Source organism: Rhinichthys klamathensis, unplaced genomic scaffold (assembly GCF_029890125.1).
Source record: "Rhinichthys klamathensis goyatoka isolate OS25496 unplaced genomic scaffold, OSU_Roscu_1.1 h1tg000352l_1, whole genome shotgun sequence".
NCBI lineage: Eukaryota > Metazoa > Chordata > Actinopteri > Cypriniformes > Leuciscidae > Rhinichthys > Rhinichthys klamathensis.
Window position 1 is genome coordinate 734,132 of NW_026606863.1, and position 15,991 is coordinate 750,122.

General features: G+C 37.6%; 1 protein-coding gene across 3 annotated transcripts in view; it reads left to right on the forward strand.

Annotated features, from left to right (window-relative positions):
* The window catches only part of lyst (lysosomal trafficking regulator), a 167,023-nt gene that overhangs the window by 94,309 nt on the left and 56,723 nt on the right, over nt 1-15,991 (forward strand). For all 3 annotated transcript variants that reach the window (XM_056232662.1, XM_056232663.1, XM_056232664.1), the window contains 6 exons: nt 86-284; nt 1,280-1,447; nt 2,436-3,045; nt 6,715-6,895; nt 8,730-8,899; nt 9,864-10,094. In XM_056232662.1, coding sequence (XP_056088637.1) covers nt 86-284; nt 1,280-1,447; nt 2,436-3,045; nt 6,715-6,895; nt 8,730-8,899; nt 9,864-10,094 — 1,559 coding nt within the window. The remainder of the gene's footprint in view (nt 1-85; nt 285-1,279; nt 1,448-2,435; nt 3,046-6,714; nt 6,896-8,729; nt 8,900-9,863; nt 10,095-15,991) is intronic.

A 15,991-nucleotide genomic window follows, 5' to 3' on the forward strand; every position in this document is an offset into this window, starting at 1 on the left:
CAGTATGCAATTGATATGAGAAAGAAGACCAATCATAGTTCAGCATGTGTGTTGTTTTGTAACATCATCATGATTGTTCTCATAGGAGCATCGGGATGAGTACCTGACCTCCATCCCTCAGGAGGTCTGCCTCTCGTTTGTCAAAATCATCCAGGAGGTTTTGGGTTCGCCTCCAGACCTAGACCTGCTCCAGCTGGTCTATAACTTCCTGTTGGCCGTTCACCCCCCCACCAACACTTACGTGTGCCACACACCCACCAGCTTCTACTTCTCTCTGCACATCGGTAAGCAAACATTTTTGAAACCAGTATCTGATGGAGTCATACTCACTAAAGGAAAAGTGCACTAAAGAGGATCATTCTGTCTACATTTTCAAACCATCATGCCTTATGACTCAATTTATTTAATGAAACTAAAAAACAAAAGACAATGATTAGCCAAACGTTTTTTGATTCACAGAAGAAGATGAAGAAAAAATGCAGGTTTTATATGAGAAGATGAGAAAATTATGGCAGAAATATAATTTTTGGGTCACCTCTTTTTTTACCCCTTAATTTTACTTTGTCTGAAAATTGTTATTGAACAAAACTTACACCATGTCTACGTGGGATATATAAGATATAAGTGACTTAACTAAATGCAAGTGATTAACTAAAACTAAAAAGTAAGATGTTTCCATTATAGTTAGTAAAGCTGTCTAAGTCATCCATTGCATCATGTCCGAACCACTTCATGATTGCATTTTTTATATATATATATATTAGGGCTGTCAAATGATTAATCACGATTAATCACATCCAAAATAAAAGTTTTTTTTACATAATTTATGTGGGTGCATTGTGTATAATTATTTTGTATATATATAAATACACACACATGCATGTATATTTAAGAAAAAAATATAATTTATATATAAAATATTTATATTTACCGGTATATATAATATAAATTATATATAAATCTATATACAGTTTATACATGAAAATATTTCTTAAATACATACAAGCATGTGTGTGTATTTATATATATAAAATAATTATACACAATGCACCCACATATATTATATTATATATATATATATATATTTAAATTATATAAAAGTAGGCCAGACACCAGAAACATAATGTCTGGCGTTCTAATTTAAATCAGATGTTGTTTCTAACCATATATATAACTTACAGCTCATCAGTAATCATTCTGAGGTGTTGCGCTTCCAGTGTAGAAACCCTAGTAAACAAGAACATTTTAGTTCATGCTTGTTTTCTTGTTGTGGCATCAGATGGTAAGATGTACCAGGAGAAGGTTCAGTCCATGATGTTCCTGCGACACTCGAGCAGTGGAGGGAAGTCAGCCTGCAGCTCTGTGGTTTCACTCTCTCCCACCATCTCCACCGAAATGCCCACTGATGGGAACGCGTCACTGCCGCCCACTTCCCCCAAGCCCAGAGGTCAGCGCCTCCTCCAGACACATTAAACCAGCAGACTAATAATCATTAATGCAGTTATTCATGAGAAGGTCAAAATCTGAAAAATATCCACTCCATTCACTCATTTGGTCAAGCATTATTCAACTAAAAATGTCCCTATCTGGCTGTATGGCACTTCTGCGTCTTATAAAGTTTGAAACACATGACCTTTGACAAATACAAAATCAATTACAGCACAAACCTGCCTCTGTCAAGTCAAAGTCAAATTTATTTGTATTGCACTTTCATAATACACATTGTTTCAAAGCAGCTTTAAAGAAAATTATGATGTTAATGTTTATAAAAACCTTGATATCACTTTGTTAGAAGCGGGACAGAGAATCTTTTTCTATTTTGCTAGCAAAGGTGGAGTGTTTATAGGCTAAATCAGGTTATTTCCCGGTGAGGTAAAAAAAAAAAAAAAAGTGTATTTGTGAGAGGATAATGTGTGTCCGTAAATTTCCCGCTGACATGCTGAAATACTCTGAGTCAGATACAAAAAAAAAATGTACCTCACTATACCGGGAAATAACCTGATTTAGCCTATAAACACTCCACATTTGCTAGCAAAATAGAAAAAGATTCTCATATTTAAACCGAAGTAATAAAACAAGCAAATTAATGAGTAAATAAGCAAGTTAATAATCAAATAAGTAAGCCCTGCCCCCCTCACGATCTCACAGGATGATGATAGAACGATATTAAAATGGAGCATATCACCCAACACTTGTGGGATAATAACACCCTAAGTTAATAACTAAAGATCTTTGCAATGGAAGTGAATTTATCAAAAACTAACTTTAGCTGGACAATAACTTTATTCTAGAGCTGCTGTAAAGCCAAAACAATCTTTTACTTTAATTTCCAATTATCACTGTAAAGCTGCTTTAAAACGATCTATATTAGTAAAAGCGCTGTATAAATGAAAGTGACTTTACTTGACTAAATTATGTGTTTTTTTGCCCCACAGTTCGCCACACTTCTTCCCCCAATCATGGAGATGAAGATCTGTCTCTACGGCCTCCTAACACACATCCCTCTCCTCACGCTTCTCCAGCCCTGACACCCCGTCTGGCTCACGGGAGTGTGACCGGGACCACCGAGCCTGAAGATGGGACGTCCCTAATTACCCAGCATGCCCTGGGCAGCACAGAGACCCTGAAGCGGGGCGTAGACGAGCAGCTTCTCAGCAGCTGCGAGTCTGCAAAAACCATTTGTGATTCTCAGATTGCGGGTGTTGATGAGGAGGGAAGCATCGTGGGAAACCGAACGCCCTCTATTAGTGTAGAAGAGGAGCATGATGGGCCAGCCGAAAGCCCGGTGGACTCAGAGGACCATTTCGATTGGACCAGCGAGGAAGCGCCACGCCGACCCGACAGCCTGAAGGGAATACAGTCCTTCCAGAGGAGCCACAGTAACCTGGCCAGTCTGGGCTTGGCGTTCCCCGCACAGAACGGCTCTCTGACTATCGCTCGCTGGCCCACCGTGACTGACCGTGCCGCCCCCCCGGACGACTGGGAAAGCTACACATACTCACCCGGTTATGACAGACACAGCAAGTCGGACTCCAGTAATGACAGGTATTACTTTTAAATACTGTTAAATAGAGGGTGTGCATTGACCTCACTTATAGGCTGTTTACACCTGGCGTTTCCAGGTGTTTCCTCAGATCGGATAGCTATCTGATTTATCAAAACAACACCTGGTCACATAAATGTGTTTTTGCAAAACGGATATAAATCCGATCTTCAATTCCCGCCGCGCTATATGCGGATTTAATGGAGTTCACGTCACCGAAAGCAACAGATATGAGCTGCATTTTATTGATCATCAGCTAATTTCAAAATCACACTGCAAAAATGCTTTTCTTACTTAGTATGTTTGTCTTGTTTCCAGTCCAAATATCTAAAAATTCTTAAATCAAGATGCATTTACTAGATGAGTAAAATGACAAGATATTATGTCTTGTTTTCTGGGGGAATTAGTCAAAATTTTTGCTTACAACACGTAAAATTATCTGCCAATGGGGATAAAAAATAATCTAGTTTCTGTTTAAATTAAGAATATTTTTGTCACCCCATTGGCAGATAATTTTGCTTGTTTTAAGTAAAAACTCACTTAATTTGGATTAATTCTCCCGGAAAACAAGACATGATATTTTGTAATTTTACTCATTTATTAAATGCATCTTGATTTAAGAATTTTTAGATATTTGGACTGGAAACAAGACAAAAATACTGAGTAAGAAAAGCATTTTTGCAGTGCAAAGACCGCAATAAGAGAGAGCGGCAACAGCCCTGGTAAGATCATTTCGTTTCTTTACTTTAAATGAAGATGATTGTGTGTTACGCGTCTGCGACTCACTTTCACTTTGATCTGCGATAGTTTGCACGTTGGCTTGATGAATAGATGCTCAGCTGCTCATCTGAGGTGATGCGTGCTGCAGTAGCACCATCATATCTGACTATAACATGACATATAGCCTATAACACGCTCTCACACGTTTATCTTTTAGCATTTCTGGGAGGAGTAAAATTTACATATGTGGTTTCAACAACCAGATGCATTTACACTTGTCCAGTTTGGTCTGTAATGCGGCCCAGACCTCCTCCTGATGTGGTTTGAGCGATCGGATTCAAATCCGTCTCAAATGCGTTTCGGAGGGCATTTACACCTGGTCTTTTCACGATCGGATAGCTATCCCATCACAGAAAACGCATGAAGTGGCCAGGTGTAAACAGCCCCTTATAGACCTTATGTAGCCCCGCCCCTTTTCAGTGCTGCGCTCGTTGTCTTTTGTCTTCCGGTCTGTATTTTCACAGCGATCTTGCGTATTTATGAATGAACGGCTTGTTTTAAAATCTTCCTTACATTTTTTAAGGCATCTGCTTTAAACATTACAAGCCTCATGATAACCTTCGTTAACTTTACATTAAGTAAATCCACTTCAAAAGCTAATTACTCCTGGACAGCGATGCCATGGAAATATACAGAGCGACCGCAAAAACGGAAGTTCAAGACAATATTCTAAAGACGGCTGCGCGCTTGTTTTTCTGGCGCATAAGGTAGATAGACTAAGGTCTATCTCTATGGCTTTGCTGTTGAGGAGTAATTAGCTAGTGAAGTGGATTTACTTAATGTAAAGTTAACGAAAGTTATCATGAGGATTGTAATGTTTAAAGCAGATGTCTTAACAAATGTCTTCCATGACTGGCATTTCCGGAAAAAGCCGTATGGTGCTTGTGACGAGAGCCTGGTGAGATTTGTAATGTACAGCTCAACCCACCACACTCTTTTTTTGATCATTCAAATATGCATCACAAATTAATTTCCTTCGATAATATGATTTATATAACAGATGCCTAAAATCATGGTCGGTCACTTAAAGCCATTTATAGAGATCCCTTATATATGTATTTCTTTAACTCAAACAGTAGAGGATGGCGCAAGCAACGCCAAGGTTATGGGTTTGATTTCCAGGGAATGCATGAACAGATAAAGTGTATAACTTTAGATAGAAGCATCTGCCAAATGCATAAATGTACAGGTAAATGTTTAAAACCCTACTAAAACTGCAAAGTGCATAGCAAAATTGTTTTAAACAAGTATGCTTTTTTGTATATAAATGTATACAAATGTTTTTTTTTTAATTTTTTACAATAGGACAGGCCCAGAAATGCTAGTCCCTAGGTAGTGTGCTTACTACTGAACTAGGGAGGGAGGAAAACTCTTCTGAAGCCTTTTTTCAAATATTTGGTGATATATTTAGTTATTGATAGAGGCGCGTAATATATCCAGGGAGTGCTTTTAAATTACACGTGATGATTGAATAATGCTCTTTAATTATGCTAATTTATGCCACTGAGTTTTGGAGATGAATGACTTGTAATATCACCCTACATTTATAAGTTGCATCATATCTTTAATGTGCTAAAAAACAAAACAGTTTCTGGGTAATTGCCTCCTGTCTTCGTCATCGCTGTTTCTGTGCTAAACACATATCCCATCTATAATCAGTTGAACTCATTAAATGTATTAAAGTCCCCCCGTTGTGAAAAATGTTGTTTATGTGTCTATGTGGTGTTTTTAATATGCTTTAAGATAAACCATGTGTAGATTCACAAGTCGACAGCATTGCTGAATATTTTCTGCTTAAAACTGCAGTGAACCAAAGACAGTCTCAAAAACACGGTTTGAAATTGCTGGTGTTTCTGACGTCACAAACGACCTTGTAACCAATCAGATCAACGTGTGATCGTCAACCAGTGGATCTCTGAGCTGAGTGAGTGAGTGAGTGGAGGCGGGGCTCATTTGCATATTCATAGCACCGCGCATAGTAAATGAGGCAAGGGTGTCGAGTTACATTCAAGATATTTTAAGGCATGAAGTTTTTTTTTTTTTTTTTTTAAGGAAAAAAACGTTTCAATATGTCATTTTGATGATCAAAGGTGATTTTAAGGGATACAATGATTGACTACAGGGGGACTTTAACAACTTTTAATCCCGAGATCCAATCCACAAACAAACCATATTTTTGTTTAGGCTCTGAGTCACAGACGAGGATCTGACGTTTCAGATATGTGTGTTCTGATTGTTTCAGATACCGTAAAACTTCAAATAATAGCCGAGTCCCAAATAGACGCCTGTCTCTTTTACACGCCTGGTGTGGCTGCAGGTTTGGGTAAATAAAGGCCGGTCTCAAATAGAGGCCGGGTCTGTTTTTTAGTTTCAGGGTTGTATTTAACCTTCTAAACCCCATCAGATCGTCCGCTTTTTGCGGGCCGAAAAAGCAAATTTGTGTCCCGCCAAAGCCTTTTTTGATCGGCGAGTGATGTAGAGTAGAAGGACTGCTGCGCTTGACAGGGCGCGTTACTAGCAGAGAGAGAGAGAGAGAGAGAGAGAGAGAGAGAGAGAACGCCCCGGCCGCGCGCGCGCACTCTCACTCTCACGTCTTCAAACAACACGAGCGCTGTCTTGCTCTCTCTCCCTCGCGCATATTAATCAAAATCAATTGACACGATAGTAAAAGGTCGGAAGACCGCAGTTTCACGTGGAGCATTTGGAGATTTTTAGAGATTAGAGACTCTAGGCTTACACTCAATGAACAACATCTCAACACTAAATTATAAAGGCCGGTCTCATATAGACGCCTGTCTCAAATACAAGCCGGTGCAGTTCGACGATTTGGGAAAATAAAAGCCCGGGCTATTATTTGAAGTTTTACGGTATGTGTGTTCTGATTGTTTCAGGTCCAGTGCAGAAGACTGTCTGGTTCTGATCTGCTGCGGCCTGTATGATCTGCTGAGAGGAGTTCTGCTTCTGCTGCCGGACGTCCTGTTGGAGGAGGTGATGGATAAACTGATCCAGCCCGAGGCTCTTCTCGTCCTCGTCAACCACTCCTCTCCTCTCATTCAGCAGGGCGTCATGAAGGTCCGCTCAGCTTCAGCTCATCTGTGAATAGTTGACAAGTTTCTGTCTGTCTACCCATCTATCTATCCATCCATCCATCTATCTGTCCATCTATCTGTCCATCTATCCATCCATCCATCTGTCTATCCGTCTATCCGTCCATCTGTCTATCTATCCATCCATCCGTCCGTCCGTCCGTCTGTCTGTCTGTCCATCCATCTGTCTATCCATCCATCCATCCATCCATCCATCCATCCATCCATCCATCCATCTATCCATCCATCTATCCATCCATCTGTCTATCCATCCATCCATCTATCCATCCATCTGTCTATCTGTCTATCCATCCATCCATCCTTCCTTCCTTAAACTTTTCCAAACTCTCTGGTCCGGCTTTCTCAAGCCAACTTAAAGTTTGTCTCGACAAACTTTTTAATCTAGTTTATTTATAAAAAAAAATCAAAGCATTAACAGAAAGCTTCATACAATTAAAGAAAGTTATAACTTTTCCCCCCAAAATAACCCTTTCCGCCGAAAATAATTAAACATAAATTACATAAAAGTTAAGACAACAATAACAAAAGTAATTGTTAATAATAACAACTATAAGTAAATAAAAATACAAAATGATAAATAAACTTTAAATACTGTACTAATTTACAAATGACAAATATCATTGTAGGGAGATAACATTTAAATAATAATAATAAAAGTTATAAATACATTACCAATAATACAATTCTCTGACATATTCATGGTCCGTACATAATTATAAAACCAAACAACAATGGTGATCATATTTAACATTGATCAATAAGTTTCATCTCAAAATGTGATCATGAGTTTATACCACTTTTAAGACCTTCACTAGTTCATTTCAAAGGCATTAACGGTGTGATAAGTTAATTAAAAAACAAAAACAAATATTCCACGAAGTCTTTGTTTATATGTGAGCTCATTAAAACTGCATGCACAATACATATAATTTAATTAAAAATGCTGTGTAAAGTGGTTTTAGATCACACTGCAATACATTTCAAAGCATTCAACATTGTTGCCAACAATCAGATTCCCATGTGCAGCATCCACACAAATGGAGAAAGCTTTAACTTAATTTATGCTTATTAAAGCAGAAAACCTCTTTCTATAATGTGGACAGGACTGAATCAGTGAACATGGTAATACTTACTACTTCCACATAAACATTACAAAAATATTGAAAAGTTGGTTAAACTCTCCCTCTTCCTAACTTAGAGAAATATATTTATTGTTGAATTTAAATGATTCACAATATTATTAATTGTTTCATTTTGGGGTTCTTAACCACAACATTTTCTGGAATACATTTAGAAATGGATTTTGTAAAGTCACTCAATAGAATCCAATTAATGACAAAATATGATGTTTTTAGGGGAATATGTGCCTTTTTTGTAAATAGACCCCCACATTAGATAATGCCAATATATTTAAATAGTATTTCTATCAACATTTTTGTTACATTTTTTGTATTTCTTAGTGTATGATGAAATCATCACACTCACATAGTTTCCTTTTTTTCTTATCGAAACTTGCATAGAAAATGTAATGTTTGTGGAGAAGAATCTGTTATTTGCTGTCCAAACAAATCATGAAAATATAAGATTATTAAAAAAAATGAGGACAGAAAATGTTGGCTTTTTCTCTCTCTATAGAGCTGTGTTAATTTATCACATCTGCTGCTGTGGCTTGTTTATTTTAGCTGATGTGAAAATTGCTAATTCACCAGTTTTATTGACCACTCTAAGCAAAGACCGGTGCAGGAGTGCTTTAGCAATGAGTTTCATTTATTTACTTTTATGTCCTTTTATTCATGTAGCTCCTGGACGCCTACTTCACCCGCGCTCAGAAAGAGCAGAAGGAGAAGTTCCTGAAGAACCATGGGTTCTCACTGCTGGCCAATCAGCTGTTCCTGCACCAGGGGTCACATGGTCTGCTGGAGTGTTTCCTCGAGATGCTGTTCGGTCGACCGGTGGGGCTCGAGGAAGAGTGAGTGTGTGTGCGAACAGTCTAGAACTGACGACATGACTATCCGTGGTGAATGCCTCTTGAGATGGGTTTGTGGCCTCATTTAGCATATTTGGAAATTTAGCTCCAGAGTATAAAATTAGCCACACATGCCAGTGGAGGGTGATTTGATTAAATGTATCGGCTATATTGTTTATTTATGAAAATGAAACATTTTATTATTTGTATGAAAAATATTATTATAACATTATATATATATATATATATATATATATATAATACATTTCATATGTATCATATATATATGTTGTCATTAACTAATTGATTTTTTTAAAAATCCTTTAAGTTTAAAGAAATAAAATAAATATTGATCAAAATAAAGATATATAAAAAACTTTAACTTATTTTATTTTAGTTAGTTGCCATGTGTTGGCTATTAATGTTTTATTTATTTATTTATTTATTTATTTTACTGTAAATTAAACAGCAATTGTATTAAAAATATTGTAAAACTATATTATAATATATTATTATTAAAATTGTATTAAATATATATTTTTGTACAAATATTTTTTTTAAAAAGTTTAAAGAAATAAAAAAAAAAAACTTTAATTGAAAAAAGATATATGAGTTTAAGTTAAAGAACTAAAATGGGTATAATTACATTTACAACTGAAATAAAAATGAATAAAAACTAAATAGACCTATTAAAAAACAACAGTATTGAAACATTACCTAAAATTAAAATACAAAAAAAGCTAATTTAATAAAATATTAATCAATACTATAATATATTAATGATACTAAAAATATATATATATATATATATATATATATATATATATATATAGCCTATAATTTTGTTTAGTTTTTTCTGCAAGGAATATGTGGCAGGAAACGCATTCAAGAAACTCCTGCATGATTTCTAAATGAACCTTTACCCAACATTGCCCGTGTCAATAACCACAATCCTGTCTTCTCCCAGTCTGGATCTGGAAGACATGGAGAACATCTCCCCGTTCAGGAAGCGCTGCATCATCCCAGTGCTGGGTCTGCTGGAGAACTCTCTGTACGAGAACTCGCTGGTGCACAACGGCCTGTGTCTTCTTCTGCAGCTCCTCAACGCCTGCCCGAAGCTGGCCGACATCTTACTGGACCACGGCTTACTCTACGTGCTCTTCAACACGCTCTCCACCCTCAACGGCCTGGAGAACGGGTAATGTGCCTTAGTCAGACGCACACTGCGATTTATAATAGTCCTTTACGATTGTTGCTTGTCAGACTGTATGAACACGATCGCTGTAACTGTACGTTCACACCGCCCGCCGACTTGAGTGGCAAAGAAGCTCTGGCCGCCCTGTCAAGGACGCTTGTCAAAAAGTACGGGGAAGCTTGTTGACGCTTTGGCTGCTCTGACGTAGCAGGGAGAAGAGAAGTATCACAACATGAAATGTAAACAGAAAAAACAAGCAATACATTGACACTAGAACCTTTTTATAATGACAGCATTTTTATAACCGTTTTGGTCTCATTTGGTTGGGGGGAAAAAAGAATAATTAGCTATTATTATTATTATTTGCATCTATTGCAATTGGTCAAATCGGTGTTACCGTGAGCAAATGAATTGCATTCCAGCTTAAAACAAGCGTTCGTAAATATTTCCAATAAAAGTTGCACTCATTCTCAAATGTGTATCACTGGATCATTATGGATCATCGCAAAGTTGTTGTGTTTGGTGCTGCTGTATTATATTTGCGGAGAAGACGTCAGACTCGGAGATTTTGGGTTCATGACACCCTCCAGGACCGTTATCAATATGCAAACAACGTCATATTAGGGGTGGGCGCTATACCGGTATGAACGTGACTACCGGTATTATGTTGTACCATGATATGGATTTTGCGATACCGAGAATACCGTTAGATATTCATAAATTCAAATTTTGTAGTTATATTGTTTTGTTCAATTTGGTACTCTTTACAACGTTAAAATAACACTACTAATGACGATACAAAATCGAGGCTGAACTTAACCTTTTCCTCTTGTGTCCAACTCGCGTGATGCACAGGCATTAATAATCAAACACTGAGAGCATGGTAACAGTCCAGTGTTTCCCACCACACACACACTAATTCGTGGCGGTGCGCCACAGAATCAACACCGGCCGCCACATAATGCGTTTTTGTTATTATTATTATTATTTTTTTTCACGCTATTTAAAACACGCAGTGTATTCGTTCTCTGTCACTGTGACAGTGTGTCACTCCGTCTTGTCACACACGCGCCTCTCGCACACGCACACGCACACACACACACACACACACACACACACACACACACACACACACACACACACACAGCGTCTGTCTGAGGCGCCGGACTGGATAAAAGCGAAGCGAACTCCGCGATCGACAGCGAGAGAGACCGCGTGTATCCGAGCATTAGTAAATTGATACATAGTTATATATAATTACTATATAAGAGGTATGAAAGTTCGATAAATGGACAACAATATATATAAAAACAACAATTAAATTCTCACTACTGAATTAGCAGGATGTAGCCTACTTCTCTCTTTTGGTCAGTATACAAAAACTTCTCGGTTAACATAATGTTGTCTTCAATTAGGCCTAAGTGTCAAACCTCTCTGAAATCACACTATTTCATATGTATTGATTATAACGTATTCAATAAACCAAACTCCAGTGTTACTCATCTTACGAATTGTTAACGAAGGAATTATTTGACCCCCGCAAAATAAAAAGTGGAAAGAGATAACTAGTGAATTCAGGCATACCTCATGTTGCACGTTTGCACTTTTTGAGAAAAACAATGGCACAATAAAAAAAGATTTTTCAGGTCTATGTCCAATTAAATCCCTCACCTTTTTCTAGTAATAGGGTTAAAATACATATTTTGCCTGTAATTTAACTAAGGTGTACTAAAATGTGATTCCAAATTTTTTTTCTCATATCGCAATATAATATCGATATCGTCCGGACAGTGAAAAATATCGTGATATGAATTTTTGCTTATATCGCCCACCCCTACGTCATATCATAAATGATAGGAAACCCAGCAACAGTGATGATTAGCTTCTCCTCCATTTTCTCGGAAACTAATGTTTTGGTAGGAACGAAAGTTTACATCGTATGTTTCTCCGGAATCAGCCAGCGCGAAGGACGTCTATATTCCGATTGGTTGCTGGCGTTTTGCCGCTGAACCACATCATAACTCATTACCATAAAGTTGAGCTACTTTTAACTTTCTGATTGACGCTCAAAACACGACGCTGATGGATTTGACGCTCCTTGCAGCTGAATGACTTCTGGTAGCTTTGGAAGCTCAAGTCCGACGACGGCGGTGTGTTCGTACAGTAAGCCATGTCACACTGTAAGATCTCAGTTGTCATTAATGTCAGACTGTACAACAGTCAAGACGCGTTAAAAATGGACGCACGCAAGAAAACTTGTCCAGAGTTTTACATTATCAATAAATGACTTGTTCGGTTACTGTGAGCTGCGTTACATTCGGGATTGAAACGGTGGCTACAAAGAAATCTCTAATGTTCATTTTGGTCATGGCTTGTCTTGGAAAAACAAAGACAATTTGACGGTCGTCATAGGAGAGTCACACTGAAGGACTGAGAGTCAAATCTTTGACACTGCCAGAACTTCGTCGGAGGTAAAATTTTATTTTGAAAACCGACAACCGCCTCTAGTTATCCGAGTATAAACCGTTAAACTGATTATAGAGATTATAATAGCCTATTGAATTAAATAAAAATAAAATTGACGAGTGTCTGTGACCCGTTAAAAATAAATAAAAAATTCACAGACTTTATTTTAACGTGCAAACAGACTTTCATTTGCTTGTGGATGTTTGCTTCGCAAGTGATATTGCATTGTACTTGTAACTACTGCTGTATTTTAATACCGCGTAGCAGATTTTGCAAGTAACTTCGTCACCCTTTCTGTCGAAATGGTCCCACACAGCACTTCTTTTCGCTCGCTCGCTTCATTTTGCTTGCTCAGTGAAATATGTCTGTAGGCACGTGTGGTTGCGCGTGTCGCCGCGCCCCGTGAGTTACAAATATAGGCGATATAGTATATTTTTTATAGTATTTTTTTTAACCATGCAGCAAACAAAAACAAAAAACTACCAAAAAAACCAAACATTTTAACTGTTAAACCGTTTAACTGATAGTATTAATCGGTCAAAATTTTTACTTTCGGTTAACGGTTAAACGGTCAATATGAGCATCCCTACAACATAAGTCGAACTAACGATAAAAGACTTCAGATTTTAGCCTAGGATCAGAGCAATCTTTTAGGATTTGCTAAATTTGTCTCAGACGGCCAAATCGTGGCCAAAATCTCACAGTGTGCACCCGGCTTTAGTCGGACTAGATGTCATATTTACATTGATGTCAGTGTTGGGAAAGCTCCTTTGAAACTGTAGTATGCCAGCATACTTGAGCATTTTTCTCCAGTTTCCTATGATTTTTTCAATTCAGATAACATGATCGAAATCGCAGAATTCAGTCGTAAAAATGGAACTTACAGTGTAACGTAGAATGTCATTGAATTTTGCTAATTTTAGATGAACAAATCAAAAGTAAGGCCTAACACTTAATTAAATCACGATATGGACTAGTGTCTCTTTTGCTATTGAGATCTGAAGTCTCCACGTTGTGTGTGTCTCAGTTTGCTCTACTACACAAACTCAAACGCGTGTGACGCTCGTCTGCCGTCTCGCTACACGAGGACATGAACTTCATCTCCAGAAAACTATCGTCTGATATACACACAAACTCAAAGCTCTTCGCTACAACCCGCCAAAATAAAAGTTTGGTTTACCTTGAAGAAATGATCACAGAAAAGTATTACTATTGTACAGTAGAATGTGCTTCTCAAAGTAGTAATAATGATAATTATACAATCAAGGAATCATACTTTTTCCTCCATATTTAAAATTAAGAAGTAAATCATAAATCCAGAAAAAATACCAACTTTTTATAGGGCCTTATTACTGTAAATTGTTGATGTTGCATGCATTCAATTGAATTCAGACATGCTTTTTGATTAAAACAACAGATTAGAACAGAAAACACCAAATTTAGGCAAAATAAAAAAATAGCCCTAAAAAAATATTTTTGTTATTTTGTTGTTATTGTTTATTCTAACTTTTAATAAAGTGTTGTTAAATTGTATAAGTTTTATTATTTCAATCATTTAGGCATGCTTTTTAAATGATTACTAACATTTTATTTAACCATTAAAACGGAATCCATTTCATTGGACCCTATGTCTCTAAAATGAAAGATTATACATAATAACTAGGGATGTCCCGATCAGGTTTTTTTGCCCTCGAGTCCGAGTCATTTGATTTTGAGTATCTACCGATACCGAGTCCCGATCCGATACTTATATAATACATAAAAAAAAAAATAAAGAAGAGAGAAAAAACAGATCCAGGATGTTCCTTATTTTTTATTTAATTCACCTTATTTTAACATTCAACAACTCTGTTAACAAACAGAGCACTTCTGTGAGGTAGCTTGAACAATCAAGTAATAAATAACATAAAATCTTCACTTTTGGACTTTAGTGCAACAGTAAATATAGAAAAAGTCTAATATAAAAAAAATAGCACCTCAACTTAAAATACCCGGCAGGCATGTAAACAAAAAATAAAAATGTTTTAAAAGTGTATAAAAAAATAATGAGAATATATACACTCACCGGCCACTTTATTAGGTACACCTGTCCAACTGCTCGTTAACACTTAATTTCTAAGCAGCCAATCACATGGCGGCAACTCAGTGCATGTAGACATGGTCAAGACAATCTCCTGCAGTTCAAACCGAGCATCAGTATGGGGAAGAAAGTTGATTTGAGTGACTTTGAACGTGGCATGATTGTTGGTGCCAGAAGGGCTGGTCTGAGTATTTCAGAAACTGCTAATCTACTGGGATTTTCACGCACAACCATCTCTAGGGTTTACAGAGAATGGTCCGAAAAAGAAAAAACATCCAGTGAGCGGCAGTTCTGTGGGCGGAAATGCCTTGTTGATGCCAGAGGTCAGAGGAGAATGGCCAGACTGGTTCGAGCTGATAGAAGGGCAACAGTGACTGAAATAACCACTCGTTACAACCGAGGTATGCAGCAAAGCATTTGTGAAGCCACAACACGCACAACCTTGAGGCGGATGGGCTACAACAGCAGAAGACTCCACCGGGTACCACTCATCTCCACTACAAATAGGAAAAAGAGGCTACAATTTGCAAGAGCTCACCAAAATTGAACAGTTGAAGACTGGAAAAATGTTGCCTGGTCTGATGAGTCTCGATTTCTGTTGAGACATTCAGATGTTAGAGTCAGAATTTGGCGTAAACAGAATGAGAACATGGAACCATCATGCCTTGTTACCACTGTGCAGGCTGGTGGTGGTGGTGTAATGGTGTGGGGGATGTTTTCCTGGCACACTTTAGGCCCCTTAGTGCCAATTGGGCATCGTTTAAATGCCACGGCCTACCTGAGCATTGTTTCTGACCATGTCCATCCCTTTATGGCCACCATGTACCCATCCTCTGATGGCTACTTCCACCATGTCACAAAGCTCTAATCATTTCAAATTGGTTTCTTGAACATGACAATGAGTTCACTGTACTAAAATGGCCTCCACAGTCACCAGATCTCAACCCAATAGAGCATCTTTGGGATGTGGTGGAACGGGAGATTCGCATCATGGATGTGCAGCCGACAAATCTGCGGTAACTGTGTGATGCCATCATGTCAATATGGACCAAACTCCCTGAGGAATGCTTCCAGCACCTTGTTGAATCTATGCCACGAAGAATTGAGGCAGTTCTGAAGGCAAAAGGGGGTCCAACCCGTTACTAGCATGGGGTACCTAATAAAGTGGCCGGTGAGTGTATATACATTAGGTGTGTAACAGTTCTCAAAATTTGCGGTTCGATTCGATACAGCAAAAATAAAGAAATGCCAGAGAAATTTCCTATTTATTAAAAGAAAAACTATTTTTAAATCAGTTTGAGTTTTTCCTACATCTTGAAACTTTCAGGTTTATAAATGGGGGTAATCTTTGAAG